Consider the following 27,685-nt stretch of genomic DNA (forward strand, 5'->3'; position numbering starts at 1 on the left):
TGGACCCAACAAAGTCCACGAGTATCCCTGCTCTTTCCATGCAGTGTCTGGGTGGGCTGACATTTTGCATTAGGTGGTAAAGAAAATCTGCTTTAATTTTAATTTGTAAATGTACTCCACTTGTTTGAGAAATAGTGCTTTGCCAGCATGCTCAAACTGGAGCTCCCTAGATGTTTTAGGAATTGTTTCCAATATATCTAGAGGTGGGCCGGGTTGAGGAAGGCAGCCTCACACTGTCACATATGCCTCATGGGTCTGATTCATCCAGATGCTTAATTGGTAAAAGTCTGATGAATTTGAGTCCTGTATCTCATCTAGGCAGTAGCCTGAAATGAAGTCCTTCAGCAGTGGCTAAAGATTAACCTGTTTTTTGTTTCTTCTTCTCCCTGTGCAGTTGTAAATGCAGATGGTGTTTATGTACTAGACCTGGCTGCGAAAATTGATGCAACGGCTGACTACATCTGCAAAGTGAAATGGGGTGATGTGGAATTCCCTCCTCCCTTTGGAAGGGAGGCTTATCCAGAGGCAAGTAAAAAGGGCCCTCTTCTGTGGGGCTGAAGAATTAAGATTCTCTGAACTGTTTGAGTACAGGCAGTCCCCGGTTTACAGATGACCCATATTTAAGAATGGAGCCTATTGTAGCAAAATTTGAGTTAAATACACAATGATTCGAGTTAAATACACAATGGTTTGAGTTAATTACACAATATTACTTATACAATATTATGCAATAATACTGTTCCAGCTTACATACAAATTTGACTTAAGGACAGACGTTGGGAACAGAACTCATTCTTAAACTGTATATAGAGATGCTTGAGGTAGACTAGAGAGACCAGGTTCTAATCATCACTCAACTATGAAGCTCATGCAGTGATCTTGGGCCAGGCAGTGATCTTGGACTAACTTACTGCATGCAGTTGTTGTAAAGATAAAATGTAGAGAAGTGAAGAGAAGCCAAATATACTCCACTGAAGAAATTTTGAGTGGGGAAAAGCCTGTCTGAATACAAACATATTTGAGTACCACTAAATACTTTAGACATTTCTTTAGAGAAGCATTAAAAAGAAAGTTATCTTGGCCTTCCTTGGCTGACATCCTTTAACCCCATTAAAATAATCCAGAACTAAACTGAATTTCCTTGGTTGGTAGTGTTAGAATCCACACTATGGAAAAAGCCTTTCAAATACTTCTGATGACTCTTCAGGTAGGTTAACAAACATACTGGGGACTATCTGTGCTGTACTGGTCATGGATCATTTTTGTCTGGGCAGAACTGGAATACAAGGAACTCATTAAGTAACCTGGTTCTACTTGGAAAACATGAACATCCTTTAGAATGGCTTGTTTTTGTTCACCCCAAATCTGTGTGTCAGAAAAACTTGGCAGAATGTTACTAGCAAATGTAAAATTTTATCTCTTTTCTTTTTTGTAAAGCACTTTAATGATGTATGTTGTAGTTTACCCAAGAAGTCCATTTTGATTTTTTTCTCCCTTCTTCCCAACCTGCGTGTAACAGCTCAAGGGCCTTTTGTTCAGCCTTTTAATGGATGAGTTTTAACTCTGGCCTCATTGAATCTTCTTCTTGCCAGGCACTAATGAAGTCTCAGACTCTGCACTGTTTAAGAATTTTAATGAAAATAGCCCCTACTCTCTGGAGGAGCTGAAATCAACGTTCTCATAATACCATCTGGGGCATTTATTTTATTATTCAAATGTATATGCTGCCATTCAAAATCACATTTTCCCAGGACAGCTTTCAACATATGTCCAAATGAAAGTTCATTGTTTTATTTATTTATTTAGGTGTTTATCCTTAACTGAAAACTTATTTAATCCATTTCTTTTCCTAATTGCTCTGTGGACATACTGTCACCCCCTCATTTGTTGTGGTTTTATATCTACAATAACACAATAACCCATCAGGATCTTTAGACTGTATTTCTGACTTTTGCCCACTATTTGGGGAAGAGGGTTGTAGCAGTATTTGGAACACAATCTGGTTCCCTTCTTCTACTTTTTTCATAAGTCTATATTAGAAACTTCAAGCTGGTTTGGAAATCCCTTTATTTCTTAGATTTCCAAAGCTCCTTCCTATATAAAAACATCACAGTGACAGAGCTAGTGTTAGCACTTACCACAGTGGGGCAAAAGTTAGAACTATGGGCCTCAGTGAATTCTGATGTCTGTTTCTCTGTTCATATATGTAAGTGTGCAGGGATGGACAGACAGAGCTATATATGCCAGCCTACTGCTTTGAAGAAAAGTGCTAATCCTACCTCTGGTCCATATATTAATGGAATGGTGCCGGTGGGGTTCACTGAAGTTGCTCTGCATAGGCTGTCTTAAGTGTGGTGGAAGCTGTGCAGGATACCAATACTTCCTGTTTGTTTCCTTGCAATTGATTGAACCCCCACTGCCCTTAACCTAGCACAGGATGATGAGGCTGGAGTGGGTTGAGTATCTGCATATGTCTGTAACCCCTTACTCAGTACCAGGCACAGCTCTCAGAACCATAATGGTAGCCCCTTGTGGTGGTTTACAACAGGAATAACCAACCTTTTGGGGCCAGATTTTTTTTAAAAAAATAGATTGGCTGAGGGCTGCAGGGGTGCCAGTGACAATATTTTCAGACCTCTTTTTGTGGGCAGGGAATTTACAGGAGCAAAATGGATCCCCCTGACTTTGCTGAGACTTAAAATAAATGCACTAAGTCTCAGCAAAGCCAGGGAGATCCATTTGCAAAAAATATTTTTTTAAATCTGCTATTGTACCGCTAGATTTCAGCAGTCTTGGCTTTTCCTATACAATCTTGGCAATTGAATTGGTGTTGAAGATTCTCTAAATTAGTCTCCAGTATCTTTACAAAGATGACTTTGGGGTAGAGGGAAGTCTTGTTGAGTGTTGCAAGAAGAACCATAAGTGTAACTCTGCTCCTTGAAAATTTTGATTCAAATTATATTGGGGTTTTATGTCTGCAGGAAGCCTATATTGCTGACCTCGATGCCAAGAGTGGAGCCAGCTTAAAGTTGACCATCTTGAACCCAAGTGGCAGAATCTGGACCATGGTGGCTGGAGGTGGTGCCTCTGTGGTATACAGGTACCAGACTCAGGATTTAGTGGAAGTGGGTTGGCTGCCACATGGTTTGGTGCAGATTGTGATCCAGTCCAGCAGCAGCAGCAACAGGAAGAAGTCTGCTGCCCTTTTGTGTGTCAAAACCTCAGCAGGGTTATACATTGTTAAATACACAGTTCTTCCTGAACCCCAGCAGCTAGGGCTTTGAGGGTCTCCATTTGCTTTTCTTTGATCAGTCATCCCATCCTGTTAATCATTGTCAGGAAGAAATGCTGAGATCAGAGCTTTGGGAATGTGAGCGGCCACTTACTCTGTAGGATGCTATTTTAACATTTAGGCATTTTTGCCACCTAAGAAAAGGTAGGTGAGGCTGGAATTTGGATAAATGCATGCATTGCTAATAGCCTTTTACTGCCAGGGTGGGGTGGGGAGTCAGGACATTCATATCTGGATATTTGGTCCAGATAGCATCCTGATAATCTCTGCTCTCTTTGTATTGCTTTTAAAAATTTATTTCTAGCAAAGATGTATACTGAGTCTTCTCAAAAGCTTAGGTTTCTAGAGCTCAGTGAGCAGGCATCGGTGTTTTTCATGGTCTGATGTTTGGGAGGTAAAGTGTATTTCTACCACAGTTTTCCCCAGCAGACATGATGACTAGGAGAAACTATGCCTAGATCTGTTAGAAAGATTGGCTGCATAAATGTTTAACAAAACGTCAGTGTTGTAATTGCTATACTCTAGCTCTTAAGAATTGCTTGGATTAGCTGATGCTCTTGTTCCTACAGGTAGCTTAATACTTGCTTCAGTTTTCATGAGGGCTTATGCAGATTATGCCTTTTAACATCCCATGTACATTCCACTTAGTGACACCATTTGTGACCTTGGTGGGGTAAATGAACTGGCCAACTATGGTGAATACTCTGGAGCTCCCAGTGAACAGCAGACCTATGACTATGCCAAGACCATCCTCTCCCTCATGACACGGGAAAAACACCCAGAAGGTAAAGTCCACGTTGGAATATGCAGGCATGCTTTGTTCCTTTAATTCTGCATGTCCTTTGGCAGGAGCTCTGCTCTGCTATTAGGATGAATGTTGGAGCCACCATTCCTCCAAGACCCACCCTGGTTTCTGGTACTCTGAAGTGACATGGATGTGCAAGTGCAGGGCAACCATGGAAGGATCAAGAAATAGATTAAAGGGGGTGGTAGCAGGGTGGATATAATGAGAGTTATGGGGAAGTAAAAAAAATGGGAGAAGAAAAGAGGAAGGGAGGTTAGCAGAGATGTAGAAATGGAAGACATATATGTTAGAAAGAAATCAGTGGAATGGGGCATGAGGGCTGCTCTCCTCTGCCATGTTCTGTTGATACTGCATGATTTGGTGATATGCAAAGCCTAAGAAAATCCATTTCTCCCTCAAATCTCTCCGTGATTTTAGAATTGATTTGGGAAAGATACAGATATAGATAATTGCTTAAAATGACCCATTACTATATTTCTGGGCGCAGTTGCCTGCTTCTAATGGCTCTAGGCCATTAGAATATCTATATATCTATATAGATATACTATATATTCTTGCCAATCCTCTTCTCTTTTTTTACTTTTCCTTTTTTTTCTTCTCTGGAAGGCAAAATCCTGATCATTGGAGGAAGCATTGCTAATTTTACCAATGTAGCTGCCACTTTTAAGGTAAAAAAGATGCTGACATAAAGCCTGTTAATGGCCATTTGGGTGTGTGGTATGGGAAGAAGCATTCACCTTTGGAGGTATTCCTGCTTGGACTGGCATGAAGTAGTTTGAAGCAGCTCTTGAGAAGCATTCTCTGTGGCATTATTATCGGAACATACATTTTGCCCCAGACAGCTGGCATTTATGTAAACTGATTTAGGAACATAAATAGGTAGGAGCTGATTCATGTTTTTTTCCCTATTATTGCAGGTTACTGTGCATTGGTCAACCTTGATTGCGTCTTTTTTCCTTCCTGTCTCAAGGCTGTGTGTGTGTGTGTGTAAAATATGCAGTAAAAGAGAACCTGTGTAAGATAAGGCAAGGCAGAGAGAGCATACAGTGTGAGCAGTGTAGTATGGAAATCTTTTGTTGGCTTGGGCTTTCAGGGTTCAAGAGGCTCCCCCCGCAGGCATTGGACAACCTTTTCGGGGTATGTTGATATCCAACCCCTGCTAACTTGTTTCGAGTATATTTAATCATTCTAAATAAGCATGAGGAAAAAAGTAATATCTGCCACTCCAAGAAAAGGTTCAACTTCTTAGATGGTTAGAGGTTCAGGTGAAAATTCCAAGAACACTTAACTTCCACAAGCAAGAGTGAAAAATGCAAACAAAAATGAGAAGAACTTGGAAAGCAAAATTCAGACTTCTCCTTCTTCTCTGCTAAGTCAGTGTAGAATTGCCTCATTTTCCAGTTTGGCTGAAAAGCTAAAGAAACCTAACCCTACATCTCTATCTGAGCAGGTATTTTATAGGTATCTTTATAGTGACATAGCCATGACACTATGTGTTGTGATGTGGTTGGCTACTGAGCTTCTAATACAATCCCCCAATCTTATTGATTGTTCCTTTCTGGATTCCCATTGGCTGTTGGTTATGTTTTAAGGCCTGTTAGTTAAAACTGATTCTGTAACCAATTGCTGGACCCAAACTTTATACATTTCTTTGATCTTTTGCTGCTTAATTGATTTTCTTAGATCTGCATTCTCTTTTGAGTAAACATGGCATAAAGATATTCAGTTCAAATATTTTCTTCTTGGCACAAAGCAAATGTATTTTCCTAGGTCAGGCCATACCTTTTAACTGGAATTTAAGAAGACTAAGAATTAAAAATAAAGGATTAAAATTGAAAGTGTTATATAACAATATATCAATAAAGCAAACTTACAGCTGGCAAATTATATATAATGATTAGCATTGATACATAACAAAGTTAATGAAAGCTAGGGAGAAAAGTAATATTATGAAATCAATCAAAATAGAATGTTTTAACAAACAGGAATAACCATTTTTCCTTAATGTTGTGTCAATTTGTTAGATTTATTCCAAACAAATTCCAGTAAGTTCTAGTCAGATGAGATTGCTATAAAGTACATTTCATGGTGTTAATTGGGGAAAATTCAGGTATAAAATGCATGCTTATATCTTCACTTCCATGGCATTGTCTGACTTCAAAGCAGTGTTTCACTACATAGAACACCTGTGGCTTATTGTCCATACATAAATCCTTTTTGTGAATTTGTTCACATCGAGAATTATTTTTTTCAGTTCTGCAAAGTTAGGAAGGAAACCCTAATTAGATTCTTGAAAGCCATCTTTGGTTCCAGCTATAGCTAATCAAAGCATGACTTCCTGGTCCAGATTTAGCTTTATGCAAATTAATTTAATTCAGGCTTTGACAAGCCCTGTCCTTCAGAAGGCCTCATTCACAGCAGTCCTGCATTTGGTTCAGGCTTTGTTTGACTGAGACTTCAAGAGACCCTATTTACCCCATGTCGAAAAATAACCAAGCTAAAATTAAAAGCACAGTGTAAAGATGAGAGGCTCGAATTTGCATTATTATGTGGCATTTTAGACACAAGTGTTGCTTCAGATAATAATAATAATAATAATAATAATAATAATAATAATAATAATGCCTCTCTGCATTATCGATTAAAATATATAATTGGGGGAAGTATGAAAATGGTTTGTTTGGCAACTGACTTTTCCAATGTGGTTCTCTGGTTCCTCAGACCCAGACAACAGCTACTGCCATGGTTCCCTATTAGTTTGTTGCTCTATGAAATGGCTGAGTTGTTTTGTGTAAGCACTCCTATCAGGACAGAACTACAGTATGATTCTCAAAATTCTTTAAGAGGGAGGGGAAGTGGACATAGGAGAAGCATGGTGATTAAACTGATTTTTAGTTTGTCTGAAGAAAGGAAAGGAGAAGCAAGCATTTCTTGATGTTTAGAGATAGTGAGTGTCTGTATGTATGATTTTTAAAAAATCTTTTTACAGGGTATTGTTAGGGCCATTAAAGATTATCAGGGCCCTCTCAAGGAGCATGAGGTGAGGATTTTCGTGAGGCGAGGAGGCCCCAACTACCAGGAAGGCTTGCGTGTCATGGGGGAAGTAGGTAAGGAAATGCCCAGTGATTATTTGAATTGATAGGAGCCCCCACTCCCCTCCAGAATGGCTGAGATAATAACTTCCCAAGTATTTATGCCTCTTTCTCACATGTGAGTCAAAATGTGGAATAACAGCTCTTTTAACTTCCTTTCCCAGTTGACTGGCAAGAGGTGCTCTTCTAGAGCACTGCAAAAGAGCAATAAAGATGTTATCCCTGTTGGTTCCTGTGTGATTAAGCTAGCAGCTCCTCCAGCATTTGCTCAGTTCAAAATATGACTATTTATTTAAAAATCAGTTGCTGCTGGGGCATTAACTGGTTGGCTCCCTTTTATTTGTGCTTCAGTGAACTGAAGCTTTTGCATGCTTCTGGATTTGAATCTGAACTGCAACCATGTGGATAAGGCAGACTACAGGAAGAGAGCTCTGATCAAGCCACTCAAGGAGCATTGGGCACTGTTCAGTTTTTTAAGCACTGTGCAAGCTCTGAATATATTTCACTAAGCCAGTGGGCTATATACTACAAGAAGGCTTAGAGGGCACTTCCGCTGTTGCCATCTGGGTTGCTCAAGTTTTTAATTGTTGTTCTGTTTAAATTGCCACTGCCATCCTTGGAGCTTTATTTCCCAGCAGAACTTACTGGTGATTTTGCAAATTTGCACATTTTCCTCACTGACTTTCCAGGATAAGCCTTACAATAGGCTGATCCACTTCTGTTCTCTTTGCATTTAGGAAAAACTACTGGCATTCCCATCCATGTCTTTGGTACGGAGACTCATATGACTGCGATTGTTGGTATGGCATTGGGGCACCGGCCCATTCCAAACCAGCCACCTGCTGCTGCCCACACTGCAAACTTCCTCCTTAATGCCAGTGGCAGCTCCTCAGTAAGTCTCTCCTGCAATTCAGTGCCTTCTTTGTCCCCTGTGAGAACATGTTGATGTGAAGAGGCCTGCCTTCCTGCTTGCAGTCTGAATCCAGGCACAGACTGATTACCTCAATCTGTGCCTGGATTCTAGGAAACCAGAGTTTTGTTTAAAAAATGGGAGGACATCCTTTGACATTCAGGAATGTTGATGCTCTTCACAGTGAGCTTTTGCATTCCCATCATTTGCAGAAGCATAATAGATCAAATAGAATACGAAAAATGGGCAAGATTGCTTAACTTCCATGCCATATAATAGTTGTAAATTATAACTTTTTTTACAGCAATATATCTGGGTGTATTTTTTGCCTATGAAAAGATGTGAACAAGACAGTAATATGGTACTTCTTCCTAACCTTTTAAATTGCTCTCCAGAACTGTTACCTGCTTTGCAGAATACCAGCCAACCCATCTTTACAGCGTCCATCTCTGCTAACCCTGTTCTCTGTTTTTTTTCCCCCCTACTCTTCAGACCCCAGCACCAAGCAGAACTGCATCATTTTCTGAAGGCAGATCAGATGAATTGGCTCCAGCTAAAAAAGCCAAGCAGACAGTACCTTCTGGTAAGCCCTTGGCCTTTTTCTGCTTTGGAGGTCTTGCAGGGCTACCTTGCCATTCCTATACATTCCTTTTGTGTTTATTCCCAGAACCTTTTTGGCCTCAGTTCCTACTGTTCTGTTTGACACTCTTCAAGCCCTTCATGTAGATTTCAGGGGAGGTAATGTGAGATATGGAGGGGAGGCTGGATAGATTATGTTGAGCTTAGCATAGGGAACAACCTAACATATAGAAGTACCAGCAATTTCCAAAATGAAAATCTTAATATCTTATATGTCAGACAAAAAGTGGAGGCTTTAAAAACAAAGGAAAGGTAAATTAATAACTGACCGTCAGGAAAGTTGGTGATGCGACAAAAATCCTTGCGCCTATAAGTTCTGCTGCTCTCCATTATCTTTTCTTTTGTGGAAGAATCCCCAGAGAACTGTCAGAATGCAGGAAAACCAGCATCCTAGATTTTGCATTTCCTTGGGAAGACAAAAATGTACTATTTTCAAGGAATATTTTGTCTATCAAGGAATTCTACCTGTCTGCCATGAGATGCTTGGATTTTGCAAATAATTTGGGAAGCTTTTATTTTGTGGGGGGGGGCATGGTCCTGGTTTGCATGGTAGACTGACTACAGCAGTGAGATTTAAGACTATGTTTTTGAAAACAGTGAATTTCGGGTGGGTGCGGGTGAGTGGTTTCTATATTTTTATGCCTCACCACTTGCTGGAAACCCAGTATACAAGTATGCATAAGCTTTGTACATAGCTGCATTCATGCCAACTGCTCTTGCATGTGTCAGGATATGTAGACTGAGGCAAGATTTGCCATTTCCATGGCTAATGTAATAGTTCCTCAGTGCCAGTCCTGTGCTCTTGGAAGGAATGGGTCTCTCTTAATCTTCCTGTGGGATCTCCCCCAGTGACTCCTGGAGGTGCTATTATACAAGAGCCACTGATTTTTTTTGAAAAAAGGTCATAATGAAACAAGCTTTTCGCTTTGAGTCATTCTGAAGAACATTTCCCTTCCCTTTCCTCCAGTGAGATTCCAAGGAGCTCTAGGATTGGGGAAAGCGTTGTTTGAAAACCACTGTACTAAGTCCAAAATAGAGCTGTTCATGCTCTCCCTAAGCATAATGTAAGCCAAAGCCCAGGACAGATTGTCAGATTTCTTGCAAAACTGATTCTCTCTTTAACAGATACATCCCCATCTCCGAGACCTGTTCAAGGTAGGACCCCACCACTACGTTAGCGTGTCCAGCCTTGCTATCAGCTGCTTTTGCAGTTCTTTTTAATGGGTTTCCTGTGTGTTTGGGTTTTTGGTTAGCTTGTATTACTTCTGCTGTTTATATTCTTCTTGCAAAACTGTGCAGTGACCCCTGGTTGACCTCTATCCTCTCTTTTTCCTAGGAATAAGGCTTTTTAAGGCACTTTTCTCTCCCCTCTCCCATTTCCCATTTTTATGTTTAAATTTAGCGAAGGGCCTGAAGTAGCTTCTTAGCGCCAATTACCATTAAATCTTGCTGAATCTCTCTTCTGCTTCCAGGGTGACATAGTTTCACAGTGAGATCTCCAGTGTTAATGGGGCCTTTTGACATGCCAAGTAATTAGTTCTGTCAAAATGACCACTCCTGCAAAGTATAGAATACCTCCTATTATTTTCAGCCAGCCCTTTTTAAACAATTTTCTTAAAAATTTTCAATACAATAAAGTATAAAAAATTAAAAAAGAAGAAAAGAAGAAAATTAAAGGAAAAAATTAAAGAAAAATTAAAGAAAAAAAGATAGAAGAGAAAAAAGAAAAAAAGTGAGAAAAGTAAGAAAACAGAATTATGATTTCTGCCCTTCCTTTTGACCTCCAGATACATTAAGCTACATCTCTCTTCACTCCCATTCTCCATGACTGGGAGAACAACCCCAGTCCCAATATTTTTTTTTGCCTTTTGTCCTTTTTTTTTTTTTTTTTACTTTTTATTGTAAGGCACCCAAAGTCATTGGGAGTTGTGTGGCCTATAAATTGTATAAACAAACGGCTATAGTCCAGCACATCTTAAAGTAGTGTACCCTAACCTAGGCATTCTCTAGTTGTGTGGACCAACTCCCAGAATTCTCAGCAGTGGAGTTAACTGGCTGGAGAGTACTCAGAGTTGAAGTCCACATATCTGGAAGGTAACCAGACTAGGGAAGGCTGTCTCAGTGGGCCAAGCTAGTCCGTCACAAAGGAATACCAAAAGAATACCACAGCTTTCTCAGTGAAAAACACACACAGTATGAATACAGATCTCCTCTTCCCTCCTTACGATTCATAATAGCAAGCTCTAGATGAGCTCTATGAAGCAATAGAGTGGTTGGTATGCTTCATTAATTCCCAGTCTACCAAGCTGTTGGCACTTTGTGCATAGAAGCCCTAGGCAGTAGAAGAGGATTCTTCCCAGCCAACAGGCACTGGCATCAAGCATATAATTGGATACAGCAGAGAAATCCATTCCTCCTTCTTCAGCCTTTTCCAGTTAAACTCAGGCCATCATATGAGCATTGTCTGGGATGGAAAATGGAAATGGAAAACTGACTGCCTGGAGACTGTTGGGATGGAAAGAGCTGCTACTAGTGCTTTAGGATTTTTATGTATGATAAATGATCAAAGACCCATTTCAGTTCCACCTTACTTGAGTATTTGTAGCGGATTTTGGAGTTCTAAAAGTCTTGTGGCGCTCTGTGTGCGTGTGTGTGTGTTGTTTAAGTGCTTTTTGTGATGCTGCTAAGCAGGTGGTGCTGGTGGGGGTGCATTCAGTTGCCGTTTGGTAGGGTAGCATCCTTCAAAGGTGAACAAATTCCTTATGCCACTATCTCAGGTATTTGTTTGATTAGCTCACTTGTACATTGCACGCTGGAAACATCAGCACTACTTGCTTGTCACTCCTTGGAAGGATGCTTTGGTTCATAGAAACTTTCTGTTATGGAAGTTTGAAGCTTAGTTTTCTGATGACAAAACTGGTGTAGTACTTTAGAGTTTGGAGATCACTAATCTTTGGAAAGTGATTCACACCATCTTTTATGGTAAAAATTAGATGACACTTCCAGCTCGATCAGGATATCTTTAAGGAAGATATGCTGTTGTTTGCATGAACAGCTGCCTTCCCCACCCACTCATCCCAGCTTCTGTCACTATCTAAACCCTGTTATAGTGCTAAGAATGGTCAATTTATCTCTGGGTTGGTAGATGAAACCTACCCAACAAAAAGCTGATGTGGCTGCTTCATCTCCAGTGCTTTGCTTCATACAAATGGCTGATGTGCTGGCTCCTTCCCTTTAATGCAGAGAGAGGTGACTGACCAGAGATGAGTCTTATTGCTGGACATACATTGCCATCTTATGTCCTTGATTTGTTAAATAGTCTCTGAGTGGAGTCATCTTCTCTTTTTCTGTTTGCAGGCAAAGCTACAACCTTGTTCAGTCGTCACACCAAGGCAATTGTGTGGGGAATGCAAACTCGGGCTGTGCAAGGCATGCTGGATTTTGATTATGTCTGCTCAAGGGATGAGCCTTCAGTGGCTGCCATGGTTTATCCATTCACGTAGGTTCATCACATCCTCCTTGCAGGCTACCCTGCTCTCTTTTGCTTGTACCAAATTCCATTCTTTTTTAAAATAATAATGTTACTAATTTTCTTAAAACTACTAATGAGAATAAAAGAATAATGAGAATAAAAGGGCCTGAAGTAGCTTCTTAGCGCCAATTACCATTAAATCTTGCTGAATCTCTCTTCTGCTTCCAGGGTGACATAGTTTCACAGTGAGATCTCCAGTGTTAATGGGGCCTTTTGACATGCCAAGTAATTAGTTCTGTCAAAATGACCACTCCTGCAAAGTATAGAATACCTCCTATTATTTTCAGCCAGCCCTTTTTAAACAATTTTCTTAAAAATTTTCAATACAATAAAGTATAAAAAATTAAAAAATATGAAAAGAAGAAAATTAAAGAAAAAAATTAAAGAAAAATTAAAGTAAAAAAGATAGAAAAGAAGAAAAGAAAAAAGTGAGAAAAGTAAGAAAACAATACAAAACTTTCAAAAGCAATTAAACAACTATACATATAAAAAAATTAGATTATGCAAACTATCATAAGATATATACAAGAGAATGACATAAAAATAAAAGAAAAACAGCAAAATATTGTCTGTTATACAAGAATAGTAGTTACATCTTTATGCAAATTACATCTAAATTTTTAAACAAAAAATTGAATCTTGACCACACAGATTCATATTGTCCAATCTTTCCATCAATAAGAACCAATTCAAAGGCTGAGAGTTCATAAATTTAATTAAGTTCCCATTCAAGTCTGGTATCCACCTGTCCAGATATAACTACCCTTTTGGAAACAGTCCAAGCATAATAGATCCAAAGCTCCTCATAACAGAGAAGTTCTAAATTTGGGAGATATAATTTAATAACACATTAATATCTATAAACTGTAACTTTCTTCCAAGAACTTAGTTCCCCATAGTAAAAAGGCCTAACCAGGAAGGAGCTACCAAGGGGCACAACCAAACATATGAACTAATATACCTTCAAGTGTATTGCATCCCCAACATAGGAAAGATGATAATCAACCTTTTAAAAATATTCTTTGGGAAGTCCAATAAACATAAAAACAACTTTTTTATTGGATGAACATAGATCTTACATTATAACAAACATACCTGGCATTCCTTGAAACCTTAAAATGTTATAATAAAGAATACTCCAATTCTCTATTTGGAACATCTTGTATATTATCCAAATTTAATTATGCAATTAAAAAAATATTCTTAAGATTGGGTGGCTCGTTTAGTTTCTATAAAAACTTTCTCCAAGTCAGTACTTTATCTAGAATTTTCTTCCCAAAAGCCAATATTATTATAGGAGTGTGATCGCAATTATGACTAAACCAACATAACTCTTTTCAACTAGATTAACCATAAACTTAATCTAGTTTAAATTTCCATATAGCAACTAATTACATTCCCACATGTTTATATGGAGAGTGTTCCAACTCTCAAGGTATTTTTTTTTTTATTACTCTGTTCCATTACTGGATCCAATTGTCAATTAAAATCCCCAGCAACTCCACCGTAAACCAAAAAGATTTGCGAAACAATTATTTTAAATATCTGACATCTCTCTAGTTGAGTTATAAACATTTATTTAAGCCATCTGATTGTCTCCATTATTAATCACCAGAATTATATAATACCCAATCAGTATCCAAAATAAATACTGAAATGAAATGATTGTTGCCTAATTTAGATAACAACTCTAGGAGATAGACTGTTTTCAATGAGGACTAGGCTTAAGGCAGGACTGAAGAGAAGTTTCCATCCATCTGTGGCTGTACTACAAGCGAGGCAGCTGTTGACTTAGGTAAATGTACTGCAGTAAGCCCATTGTGTGTGTCTATCTCTTTCTATAGCCAAGAAATTAATATTGGCATATTATTATTATTTTGTATAGTGGTGACCATAAACAGAAGTTTTACTGGGGTCACAAGGAGATACTCATTCCTGTGTTCAAGAATATGGCAGATGCCATGAAGAAACACCCAGAAGTGGATGTGCTGATCAACTTTGCCTCTCTCCGTTCAGCATATGACAGCACCATAGAGACTATGAACTACCCACAGGTATGTGGATGGGCAAGGATTTCTGTCAAAGAAGTCCTCATGATCATTTGTGAAAATCAGTTACAAACTCTTCTTACTATATCAGAGATGATGTTTGCTAGGGTGATGGGACAGTGTGTTGGGTTGCCCATCCCTAGATTAAACCATGTGTGGGCAACTTTTTGGGCCCTAAGGTCTTCATTAGTTGGACAGGATCTCTGTACATCTCTATAACATATTTACCTGAAGCCTCCTGTCCCCTTCACGCTGCTCATCAGTCAATAGATTAGTAAAGTGCACACTTTAGATCTACAGCTTTGAGTAAGCTGATCCAGACTGAAATATGATTATAATATTTAGCCTATCTTACATAATAATTGGAAGAATTACTAAAATACTGTGTGTGAAGCACTTTGATTGCTTTAAAAAATGTTATAGAAATAGAAAATATTACAACAGGTTGGCTGTTTAGGTGCTACAACTGTATTACATAATGGCAAGTAAAGGTTTTAAAACCCAGGAATTCTCTTCTGTATTTTAATACCAAAAATGTTTATGTTTAGCACTGCATAATTTAGACATGAACCTTGAGCTGTCATTAACCCAAGAAGACAGGGGAATGGAGACGCAATGCACACATGCAGGAGGAAAAAGAAAGAAAGAACGTGGAGCTTAATGGGAGTTGTTAATTACGAAATCATGACTCAAAATTCACATGTTATAATATTTAAGAACCTACAGACACAAACTTGTCCTCTTCCACCCCTAGCTTCCATTGAAAAGGTCTGATGCAATGGCAATTCTGGATGAATGTTGTATTTTCATTCCTTGTCATTGTATCCCTCCTCCCCAAAGTAACAACTTAAACTATATTAGAACAGTGTTTCCCAGCCTTGACATCTTAAAGTTGTCAAAGTTAAGAAACACTGCGTTAGAATAAAATATTATTATAATATTTCCTGAATCTCATTTCTCTTGAGCAAAAAAAAAAAAAGACCTCCCAGAAATCAATATTGGTGTTGCTTTCCTCTTGGGCTTCAGATCCGCACAGTGGCCATCATTGCTGAAGGGATTCCCGAGGCCCTGACTCGAAGGTTGATCAAAATGGCAGATGAGAAAGGAGTCACAATTATTGGACCAGCAACGGTGAGAAAAGAAGCACTTCCTTTGGCTTACGCTGTTTTGTTTTGTTTTTTTAAAAAGGTTTTCTTTTTTATGGACTGAGAAGAATTTCTTGCTTCACAGGAAATGTTTTCCAGTTGTGCCAGCAGGTTGACTTTTTGATTTTCCTTTTTTGAACCTGTAGAGCTCTAAAGAGGAAAAGTGTCACAAAGCCTTGATTAATTGGTATAAATGCATCCTAGTGGGGGATAGTGAATCACTGATTAATCAGTGCTTCAAAGCATTTAAGCATCAGAAGGCAAGGGAATTGGAATTCGGTGGTTTTATGCAAATTCTCTCCCATCCATGGATATGCCTGTGTTGAATTACCAAGAGGTATTGAGAGACTAGATTTTGTTTTGCACTACTTGATCTCTGACAGGCAAGCATTCACTTTCTAATTGCTTCCTTCTCTTGGTATGAGTAGGCTGAAAACTGCCCTCCTGAGCGTCTGGTTGATATAATTTTATGTATTTTTGTCAAGGTCTCAGCACAAAACTTCATACTGGGCCAACAGTCATATTTAATGGAAGATACTATATCCCAGTGGCCCAAAGGTTCACTATACATTGCCAATCCCAGAGTAAAAATCTGCCTCATTATTGCTTCGTTGTCTCTTAGATTCACCTGGGCAGGAAAAAAAATTTAAAATACTGTCTAAATTTTAATAAGCATAAAGTGGTTTTGGTATATTGTATGATCAAATCTCCAAATCTTAGTGTTTGACTTCTTTTGCTATGACAACCTTAAAATTATGGTAAAAAAAATGATTGTTTTTTCATCTTGCTCCATGTAAAATGTAATGGACTATTGGTAAAAATGGGAGCCAGTTAGGTGTAGTGGTTAAAGCACCAGGGTAGAAACTGGGAGACTGTCAATTCTAGTCCTGCCTTAGGCAGGAAACCAGCTGTGTGACTTTGGGCCAGTCATTCTCTCTCAGCCCTAGGAGGAAGGAATCACAAACCACTTCTGAAAAATGTTGCCAAGAAAATTGCATGAATTTGTCCAGACAGTCACCAGGAGTCAAGACTGACTTGAAAACACACACACACATATGCAAAAAAGGTAAAAATAAAGTCTTCCTCAAGTCACATTTGACTCCTGGGGACTTTCTGAACATATCTCTGTAGTCACCTTGGCAACAGTACTGAAGTGGCTTGCTATTGCCTTCTTCTGAGAAGTTATTTCAACTTCCAATTGAGCCTACAGCCCTGGGAAGCCCTGGTGGCCTTCTCTCTAACTACTAGCTAGGCCTGACCCTATTTAGCTTTTTCGAAATCAGCCAGTTAGATGCTACCACCTGCTATGTGTCTGTTCATATAAACATATAAACTAGGTAATGGTAAAAGAAAAATTGAGAGGTCTATGTGATATAACTATCCAGAGCTGGACCTGAGTTAAATTGCCGTAATTACAAAGATTTTGATAATTCAGCTCCTTGTTTTTGTTCATAGGTGGGTGGAATTAAACCAGGCTGCTTTAAGATTGGAAACACAGGAGGGATGCTGGATAACATTCTGGCATCAAAGCTGTACCGCCCTGGTAGCGTAGCCTACGTCTCCCGCTCAGGAGGGATGTCCAATGAACTCAACAACATTATCTCCAGGACCACAGATGGAGTCTTTGAAGGAGTAGCCATTGGTGGAGATAGGTAAGAACAATAGCCCCAAATGTTCATTTTGCCTGGTTTTGTCTTTTAAAATACTTTTTAAAAAATTGTTCCCTTCTACCCAGATATCCTGGTTCCACCTTCATGAATCATGTACTGCGTTACCAGGATACTCCAGGGGTGAAGATGATTGTAGTGCTAGGAGAAGTAAGTGTCTTCAGTTTCTACCTTGAGTGTAACTTGGAAATGGGATCTTTTCATTGCCTTCCCAGAACAGTTTTTGAAAGAGCAAGAGTAGATGAGAACAAGAACACACATCATTATTGTGTTCTGCAGCCAGTGTGATAAAGCCAAGGGTTGGGAAGCCTTCCTCTTACTACTAGCCACATTGGCTGGGACGCCTGGGAAGTGTAGTCAGCAGCATCTGGAGGGCTACAGATTTTCTACCCTTGTCTATGTTGTGGAAGCATGAATATCTTGTCCAGAATAAGCTCACCAAATTCTTACAAGAAGTTGTTGGAGGATTCTGCCCTCAACTGGTGCTACAGTTGAAACAGAGCTTTGATTACTCTGGAATTTCTTGCTTCTAGCAGCTCTCTATCACTGTATTATCTTAAATCTGATATAAAGGTATTCTTATTTTACCTGCCACTTGGCATAATTTAATATCAATACAGACTTTTAAAAATGCCTTAATCTTGATTTATTATTATTATCATTATCATTACTATTTTACTCAGATTCATATGTCACTCCATATAATCAGGAGACTTACGCTAACACTTCTCTTTATCTAGTTCTCTTGTTTAAACTAGTATTTAAACTAAGGCTGGATTGGTGAAATCAGTATTCTGCTTTATTTTAAAGAACACTGTGCATATATGGGTTGCATTGATACATTTGTCTCCAATTTTATTTAATTTTTTTAGATTGGAGGAACAGAAGAATACAAAATCTGTAGGGGTGTTAAAGAAGGCCGGATCACTAAACCTGTTGTGTGCTGGTGCATTGGAACATGTGCTACTATGTTTTCTTCAGAGGTAATAGATATATACACATATACATACACACACACAGAATGATTCCCTCCCTCCCTCCCTCCCTTCCGTGTGTGTGTGTGCGTGTGTGTGTGTGTGAGAGTGAGTGAAAGAGGGAATCATTGTATTCCCTTACAGCCTATCCTAAATTAAGAATGAAGACCAGCCAGGAACACAAGCCTTCATTAAGTTTGTTGAAGAAACCCACTTGCTATTTCTTAAGCAAATGAGACTTTCAAAGCTTGATGTTACTCTATAACCCTGTGAAAGATTTAATCACCACCTATCTGCCCCTTTTTTAACCAACCAGTCTTTGTATCTTCTATGCTATCATGTTCTTGCCAAATGAGATGAGGCAAATGTACAAAAGAACCTTTTTTCAAGGGGGGAGTATAGTCCCATATGTGGAATTCCCTTCACATAGAGGCTTAATTTGTGTATATGTTAACTTCTTGCTGCCAAGTAAAGATTACTTTATTCCATAATGCATTTAGATGTAATTTTAGTGTTCTCAGTTATTTGCATTACTCTATTTGCTATTAGTTTTACTTTGATTGTATTGGCTGCATTGTTTTTACTCTTTATAGCTAGTTTTACTTTGTTTTATTATCAATTCTTGTTGTCATTGTTCTGTTTAGTATTTTATGTTTTATATGTCCCTTCTTGTTAACAGGTACAATTTGGCCATGCTGGAGCTTGTGCCAATCAGGCATCTGAAACTGCTGTGGCCAAGAATAAAGCGCTAAAAGAAGTGGGTGTATTTGTACCCCAAAGCTTTGATGAGCTAGGCGATGTAATCCAGTAAGTGAGATTATGGCACTTCAAGATGTGCCTATTGGGCTTTCTGAAGAGAGTCTGAGGATTGAGAAACAGTACTGTAGGATTATTCAGAATCTTAAAAATAGAATCAGTCACCCTTTGATGGATTACATGGATTGCTCCCAGAATCGTAAATGTTCTTTCCTTACTGTTATTGATTCTGGGGAAACCCCAGCAAAAAGTTATGTGAATCAGGCTACATGTTATAATTACCATGAGAGTTGTTTTGTGCATTGAGCACTAGGGAAGATTCCTTACCAACAGGCAAAGCAAGGTGGAGTAGAAATCTCTCACATGGTAATAATGCATATTGTACTAAGTTATAAAATGGTATTTTTGGAGTAGGATGTTGCGTGAATCCATCAGAAATAAATCCTGGTTAAAGAAACCATGGCTTAGTAAAATAGATGAATTACATTAATGAATGAGGAGGTGCTAGGTTTTGCAATGTATCCCCTATCTTTATTTGAAGTTCTAACAGACCTTTCTGCCTTAAATCAGTCAAAATCTGCATGGTTGGATTTAGGCAAACCTCGCTAGGAGCATAAGAATAGAAAAAACCCTTGACTAAATATTACATCTAGACTGATTCATAAATCCTTTGCTTTACCCTGACCTATAGCTGTTTCCACAGCCTGATCTCTTTAGTTGTTATATTGGAAAATAGGCGGTGGTACGCAACTGGTTTCATTCTAGTGGAACTTATCTGGTGTGTATAGCCACAGATGTTTTATTGAACTCATCAGGTTGGAACTACCTGGAACTCATCAAGCGTACTTTTAAGAAAAGGAAGTTGAGTTTCAACTAAAATGGTGTTTCTCAGTATCAGCAATTTTAAGATGTGTGGACTTCAACTCACAGAATTCCCCAGCTAGCATGCAAGTCCACACATCTTAAAGTTGCTGAGATTGAGAAACACTGAACTAAAACAAAACTGGGTATGTACTGCTTCTTACTTGTCAATATAAGTAAAAATACCACACAAGATATACACTGTTTAAAAATACAGAAATTCCTCCTCCTCCAAAAGGGGAAGTGGAAGTCATGTAAAACCTCATACAATGAAGTATGACACAATATGATATCCATATCTCTTGATCTGAAAGTTTAAGAAAATGAAGATGGACTGTATATGCCATTCTAAAGATAGACTTTAGTCGAGTTGAATTGAACTCTGCCAAGCAGTTGTAAAGGTCTCCTTTTATTTGGAGATATATGGAACTTGGGAATATTGGCCTGTGATTGTAGGAAGATATAAACACATGGGAGAACAGCAGACTGAGTCTTAATTGATGATTGGCTTGCAAGAGACCAAGAGGTCACTATCTGTGAGAATAAAGAGATAGTCTCCAAAGTAGGCATAACACAAGCCCAGTACATAATCATTGGGTAAATCTGTAACAAATTAACATCCTTTCCCTTCTCTTTCAATAGGTCAGTGTATGAGGATCTAGTTTCCAAGGGAGTAATTGAGCCAGCACAGGAAGTGCCTCCTCCAACTGTGCCAATGGATTACTCATGGGCGAGGGTAGGTTTACTCTTTTCTTAATGGTCTAGAAGAGGTGTATATGGGAGATGTACAGCTAAATGAGCTTGGAATTCTTAAGACATGCTGTGTAGATGAAAGCTTGTAAAAGCTTTTACTGAGAAATTAGATTATAATTAGATGGCCAGCTTAGTCCTTTCCACCATTTTGCTGGAAATTAATCACTCAAGAGTGAAGCATGAAGAAATATATGTGTATCAGAACATATAATTAATAATATAATTAAACCCTATGCTTTCATTGAGATAGTAAAGTTGACTCTGAGCTCTACCATTAAACATCATAGCTGGGGGCTTAGGTGAGTCAGTGCTCCTCCATGGAAAAACATTTCTTTTACATGGAAAACTAGTCCAAACATATCCTAGAAGTTCACTGGAAACAGGACTGGCCCTATCACCAGGCAAAAAGAAGTAGCCATCTCAGGTAGTTGATTTGTGGTATCACACATTGACAGAAACTTTGGTTGCTGTCAAGAAAGAGCCTTCCCCAGTATGGATACCTTCTAGATGAACAACCCCCAGAATTGCCTAGCCAGTGTGGTCATTGCTGAGTTCCACATGTTTGGAGTGTGTCTACGTTGGAGAAGGCAAGGGGTGGGGGGAGTTGGGCTGCCTTAGGTACCTAAATAATTTGACTTTGGATGCTAGGAACTGTGATGATTGGGGAGGGGGGCATCATATGCTGCTTAACCTCAGGCAGTAAAATATTTGGGACTGGCCTTCCCTAGAAAAAATTATTTTTATAGAGGAACATTTATCTGTGTAAGCAATAGTGAACTGATATGGGCAGGCATGAGTCTGCCAGCTCACTGAAAATTAGGACAGAGCTGCAGCATTTGGGATTTTTTAAACAACTTTTTTCCATTTTTTAGGAGCTTGGTTTAATCCGAAAACCAGCTTCCTTCATGACTAGCATCTGTGATGAGCGAGGTCAGGAACTGATCTATGCAGGCATGCCAATCACTGAGGTCTTCAAGGAAGAGATGGGAATTGGTGGTGTCTTGGGTCTGTTGTGGTTCCAGAGAAGGTAAGGGCAGAGTTGTTTTCCTGGTGGTTTGGGAGAAGCTTCATGATATTATCTCACTCTTTCTCTTTTGAGAAGGTTGGGTCTTTTCAGGGTGGTGCTAATGCTGATTGTGAAACACAGATTTTAAATAATTGGAATGAACTTCCCATTGAAATATACATGTAAATTGTTGAGAACTGACAGCTGAATTCCTTGGCCAAATATAGCTCTCTGAGAGATGCTGTCTGGGCCCTGCTGGACATAGTAATGAGGCAAATAAATTGTGTTTGTAATAGTTAAACTTGTTAGCAAATTCCTTAAGCAGTTGGGGGTTGAGTTGCTGGCTTCTCATTCATTCCTGAAAGTTGCTCTTTTGATCATAGGTGTCAGGATTGGATGAGAAAAACAGAAGCAATTGAATAAAGACAAGATAGTCATGTAAATATGCATGAAAAGTACAAAGGGTGAAATGGATGGGAGAGAAATACTGTTTGACATGGCTTAGTGGTGCGGGCAACCTGTCTAATTCCAAAGGTTGCTGATCCACAGCTTCCAGCATTGCTGGCTCTGAGAATCATGATTCAGCAATGTCTGGAGGGTAACAGAACATCCATCCCTTTTCTAAAAAGAGTTTGGGCAAATGAAAGAAGAACTGTACAGCGCATGGTCTAAGCTATGAAACACTGAAACAGAATGTAATAAAATGTTTGCAGAGGATTATAAATAACTTTAAAAACACCAATCTCTGGTGGATGGTTCTGTTGGTAGTTTTTACTCAGTAAAACCTGAAGGGTGGCTCCTGTGGTCAAAAGTAGAATATTTCTGACTTCTGGGTGAGGAATGGCAAGCTAGCGCGTCTCCGAATGAACATGACATCATGGCCACAACCAAAGGACCAGTGAGTAGGCTGGTTGTGTGGAACCTGTCTGGATAAGGAGAGGATGAGAGATCACCCGCTTGTGTTCTGGAGGGCTGGTCCTCATGAGGAGATCTCAGGACAGCAGTTTCCCGTGAGTTTGAGTGCCAGGAGACAAAGGAAAGACATCACACTATCAATTGCAGCAGAGCCTTTTTAAGGACACTGGGCTTGCTAACCTCATTTGCTAATCACTTTTGGAAATTACCTATTTAACTATCTTAAGGTTACTAGAGATCTTCAAAACAAGTTCGCAAAGCCCCCTGCTGAGTTTACCTTCATTCCAGAATAAAAGAAAAATTAACTATAAGCTTAAGAATTTAAAGAATTTGAAATAAACGGCAAAAAGCTAAATCAGACTTTTATCCAAGAAAGTTATGAATGAATTAAGGGACCAGATGAATTTGGAATATTAGGACTTTTGCTATAAGATTTTGGAAATAATTATATAAATAAACAACACTTGTGGGAACTAAATTGTTTAGTTTACCTTAAGTCATAGCAGAAATTTGAGACTTTGTGATTTCAGAAATTGGACACTAGAAGGGACTAAAGATTCCAGGCATAAAAGGAAAAAGAAAAAAAAAGTGATAGGCTTGCCTTTTGTCTTTGATCAGCATTGAGGCAAAATGACAGAAAATAGTATGACATTTGAAATACTCCAGGAGATATTTGAAGAATGGGGATAGAAACTAGCAGTTGCAATGTCAGCAATGATGCCTGCCTCCGTGGATAGACTTTGTTCAAAAAATGTTAAAGAAGAAATGACAGATGTCATGACAGCTCTGAAGAAGAATACCTTGGAAGATCTACAGGATACAGAGCTGAAACAAACCTCATCTGATGCAGAAATATTAGAATATAAAGAAATTGTTAAAATACTGGAAAATAAAAACATTGTGGAATATAAGACAGAGATGACAGTCAAAGTGGAAATACAAATAACAAGCCAAGAGAATGACCTGGATAATGACTACTTACTGGATTTACAAAAGAGGTTTGTTAAAGCCTCAAAGACGTTTTTGAAATGGGAAAAAGAAAAACTGGAGAGAGATCAAATCCTACGACAACATCTGAATGAATTAAAGATCATTAGAAGCAAAAGGAAGGAGTACAAAGTTGGCTTGTTTGATCAAGATTAAACTAAGATATGTTTTTATAAAATTCTGGAAACACTTATGGACTTTTTGCTGACACAAGGACCAAAATGTTAATTATTTATTTTATTATTGTTTTTTAAATTTTAATAATTTTTTTTAAAGTAGAATATTTCTGGTTGCCAAATTCTGATTATTAAAACAAGGCATGGGAATTTCCTCATACTCTTTTTGGTAACTCTTTTTGGAGCATCTCTGTGGATATCAAAAAAGGAGTTGTAGCAAAAGTCTGTCTTGTTCAACTTCAAAGCAGAGGTTCTTGCCTTTGCCTTGGAGAAGACATTTTTAGGATCTTAATTTTCAAATGGGGTACTAGAGAACCTTGGAATGTCTCAGAAATTATTATGGCCTGGTTTACTTACTATACAGATCTAGATTTTTTAACTAGGATTGCTGCACACTCACAGTAACTAGATTCAGATATAATACTAAACTATTGTGAATGAATTCGTGGTAAACCTAAAACAAAAAGAACTACAATATGGTTTTCTGCAGTGTATGATTAGGCCTATGATAATATTGATAATGATGGATTTCTGACAGGTGCCCTCTGTTACCTCTCCTGCTTTAGAGTATGCAGCTATAAGGAAAGGAAAGTTGTATCTTAAGGTCTGGTCTCAGATTCTGCAAAGTTCTGGTGATGCTCAATATGCTTGAAGCTCTGAGTGTCCACTTAAAGATGCTTTTCAGCATCCTCTGCAGAATGCAGGAGCATCTCTCTGTAGACAAGTGAATGAGGGAGGTAAGAGTTCCTTAAAACTAGAAAACTTCCCAAAAATTCTGGTCTAGCATCATGACATATAATATGTAAGTATTTTAAACACAGCATATTTTTAATATTTGAAAATATTATTCAAAAAGAAGAAAAACCACATAAATCACACGTTAACTACTAAATATATTATAGAGTGATTGCATCCTGTAAGTATGTTTAGGATTAAGTGTGTCTTTTTCCCTCTTTCCTGATACTGCTTTCATCAAAATGTGTGCACCATATTGACTGGTAGGTATTCTTGGTAGTTTCCTGAGCCTCTTGCTTCGAATACACTGTAGTTTAGGAAAGGACAAAATGAGGTTTAACAGAAGCTGACGAGACTGTGAGAGCTTGTGAGAGCCTCTCTGTCTGTCAGTGGGACCAGTGTTCAGGTAAGATCTTCCTGAACCATTTTTAAAAGCTGGTCTTCAATAAATAGCTTATACTTTTCCAAACAGTTTTTAAAGTGTACACTATTTCTTGAAGAACAGCTTCTAATCTGGAAACCCTGGATGCTTTCTCAAGTCAGCTGCTCCCAGTTTGGCTTTCTGTAGATGCTGGTTGGAAAGTCTGTAACTTGTGGGAACAACACAACTGGGAGACATTAATTTGGAGGAGGCTGCCTTAAGCTTTGACTTTCTAGTAGGATTTTTTAAAAGTGAATGCCACACTTTTATTAATTGTCTTTGTAATAACATCTTAATAATTGACATTGTCACATACAATTGTTTTAAAGGTAAATTTATAAAAACTTTGTCTCTTCAGGTTGCCTAAGTATGCCTGCCAGTTTATAGAGATGTGTCTGATGGTGACCGCTGATCATGGCCCAGCAGTGTCAGGAGCCCATAACACTATTGTCTGTGCAAGAGCTGGCAAGGACCTTGTCTCCAGTCTCACATCAGGCCTACTCACAATCGTAAGCATTTCCCATAGATAGATGAAATTAGTGCATTATACCATATGTAGGATGTAGCCAGGGCTCTTACTTTAACACAGTTCACAACATATGCCAGTTTTGAAGGATGACAGACCCCTTGCTTGCAGAGGCTTCTCAACTGGAGATCATTTTGGTGCTAACATTCATCCGTTGCTTCTGGAGCTGAACTGATAATACTGATAATAAAGGATTTTGTATTTTGAGAGGAAGCTATATTATACACATGAACACACATTTTTGGAAACATTGGGCTTCTGCTGGTTATTTCATGAAAAATGGGAAAGTCACTTTCAGCTTGCTTAAGAGGATAGGTGCATTCAGCAGACAGAAATGAACTGGCTAGTTAAGAACATAGTCCTACCATAGATGGTAAAATAGAAACTATGCACTTGGGACTTCCAAGCTTATTTGGTTGCCTGGTATGTGTTGTGGGTGTAGAACATTAAAAGTAATTTGTTACAACATTTCCCATTACAGTAACGCATCAAAAAAGACAATCATCTCAAAAAGTAAATATGTGCATATACTTGAAGCCCATTTATTAAATTGGTCTTCACCATTTTTCCTTCAATTTATATTTATGGTTAATATTAAGCTTAAAAACCCTTAATTGGAAATTGCCAGGATGGGTTTGGTTTTACTCCAGAAATTCTGTTTCTTCACATGGATCCTGTTCTTAACTATTGCTAAGAATAGTAAACTTGTGACTGACTTCTGCAAGCTGAAGCTATAGGGGAAGCAGCCTGGCATGAGAAATGTTCTTTCATGTGGTATCTCTCTCACTCTTATACTCCATGTCTCTCGACACTGAATACATTAGATGCTTTCTAACCTAGACCTCAGTGACATGCTAATTTCAAGAGTTGTGCAGTATTTCTGTCGGAAGCAGGCAAGCGAGCTTTGGAATCAGCATAAGCACTCTCTGGAACGGTTGGCAGCTGCTTAAAGATGCTACATTATCTGCTCTCCACATCTCTCTGGCTCACGCTTAGAAGCTTGACCACAGGATCTTCTGTGTTCTGTCATCTTCCAGAAGAAAAACCTTTTCAGTATGGCTTTGTCTCTGCTTACCAATGTCCTCCAGGGTGATCGTTTTGGCGGTGCTTTGGATGCAGCAGCAAAAATGTTCAGCAAAGCGTTTGACAGTGGCATCATTCCGATGGAGTTTGTGAACAAGATGAAGAAGGAAGGGAAATTAATCATGGGCATTGGCCACCGAGTTAAATCAGTAAGTTGCCCGCCTGCTCAGAAGTGTGGAAGATTTCCACTGATAGTAACACAGCCTTTTGTTTCAGTTCAGGATTTAAAAGGATTTGGCCATGATGTGAAATTATTTTTGATACTGGCTGCCTGCTAGTTTTAAAGCATGTGGTTTCTTTTATTGTTTCTTTTAACTTTGTAGATCAACAACCCAGATATGAGAGTTCAGATCCTTAAGGATTATGTGAAGCAGCATTTCCCTGCAACACCTCTTCTAGATTATGCATTGGAAGTGGAAAAAATTACTACTTCCAAGGTATCACCTTTTTGTGACAGTTTTAACATGAAAGTACTTGGTCTGCCTCATAATTCTGTCTCTAAAAACTATATCAGTTATAAACATTACTAGATTTGAGGGGCAGGAAATTACTAGACTCTCTGCCTCTACATACTTGTTATTATGATTAAGAGAATTTTTAAAAAAAGATTGTGTATGACAGGGAGAAAAAGAAGCATGTATTTCCTAGTTTTAAAAGATTTCCCTTTTGATTATCTGGAAGCTATTCTTTTGCTTGTCTTAGACATCAAATAACATTGCATAGGCTTATAAAGTGTTATTTGTAGAAATCTGAATCCAAAGAAAACTTACACATCAGATGCTGCCTATTTTCAAGCCATAGAACAGTAAATGTATACTTTAAACAGAAACGTAATAGTAATCACATCTAAAGGTACTAGGATGGAAAATGCTACTATAGGCTTGGTTATCTACACAACTTAGTCAAATAAGTCTGTCAGCTTGCATGTAGGGAACTTTACGAATTGTAGTTTGATTAATGGAATTAATTAGGAATTACTTTCAAAACTCTGCCTCCAGTGCAACCACAAGGGATCTTAGAAGTAATCATATACATGGTTTATTCATTTGTTGTTGCTGTTTTTCAGGAGTATATATGTTTCCCCATTCAGAGATATTAGTTGTTAATTGCTTGTGATGCTATCATCTGAAATAAAGTTCCTCTTATTGCTAAAATCTCATTTTCTTCTCAACCTGCCCCAATCTAGAAACCTAACCTTATCCTGAATGTTGATGGATTCATTGGTGTTGCCTTTGTTGATGTACTCAGGAACTGTGGCACCTTTACACGGTGAGCAATCAATTACTCAGTGGGTCTTTGTCATGGTTCAGAAGCTTGGCTGTAATAAATTTCACTTGCCCAAAATAAATAACTGTCCCAAGC

General features: G+C 38.5%; 1 protein-coding gene across 2 annotated transcripts in view; it reads left to right on the plus strand.

Annotated features, from left to right (window-relative positions):
- The window catches only part of ACLY (ATP citrate lyase), a 58,732-nt gene that overhangs the window by 26,564 nt on the left and 4,483 nt on the right, over window positions 1-27,685 (plus strand). The window contains exons 7-27 of one of the 2 annotated variants that reach the window (XM_088143376.1): window positions 395-529; window positions 2,986-3,100; window positions 3,941-4,077; window positions 4,704-4,765; window positions 7,087-7,204; window positions 7,927-8,081; window positions 8,592-8,682; window positions 9,864-9,893; window positions 12,096-12,237; window positions 14,156-14,324; window positions 15,345-15,449; window positions 16,919-17,115; window positions 17,199-17,280; window positions 18,003-18,113; window positions 18,784-18,911; window positions 20,364-20,457; window positions 21,347-21,501; window positions 25,073-25,223; window positions 26,329-26,472; window positions 26,647-26,760; window positions 27,510-27,592. In XM_088143376.1, coding sequence (XP_087999502.1) covers window positions 395-529; window positions 2,986-3,100; window positions 3,941-4,077; window positions 4,704-4,765; window positions 7,087-7,204; window positions 7,927-8,081; window positions 8,592-8,682; window positions 9,864-9,893; window positions 12,096-12,237; window positions 14,156-14,324; window positions 15,345-15,449; window positions 16,919-17,115; window positions 17,199-17,280; window positions 18,003-18,113; window positions 18,784-18,911; window positions 20,364-20,457; window positions 21,347-21,501; window positions 25,073-25,223; window positions 26,329-26,472; window positions 26,647-26,760; window positions 27,510-27,592 — 2,518 coding nt within the window. The remainder of the gene's footprint in view (window positions 1-394; window positions 530-2,985; window positions 3,101-3,940; window positions 4,078-4,703; window positions 4,766-7,086; window positions 7,205-7,926; window positions 8,082-8,591; window positions 8,683-9,863; window positions 9,894-12,095; window positions 12,238-14,155; window positions 14,325-15,344; window positions 15,450-16,918; window positions 17,116-17,198; window positions 17,281-18,002; window positions 18,114-18,783; window positions 18,912-20,363; window positions 20,458-21,346; window positions 21,502-25,072; window positions 25,224-26,328; window positions 26,473-26,646; window positions 26,761-27,509; window positions 27,593-27,685) is intronic. The other variant, XM_088143377.1, reaches the window with a different exon arrangement.

The sequence above is a fragment of the Python bivittatus genome, unplaced genomic scaffold (assembly GCF_059951505.1).
Source record: "Python bivittatus isolate LINGU-HERP-01145 unplaced genomic scaffold, Pbiv_v1 ctg000410_np1212, whole genome shotgun sequence".
Taxonomy (NCBI): Eukaryota; Metazoa; Chordata; class Lepidosauria; order Squamata; family Pythonidae; genus Python; species Python bivittatus.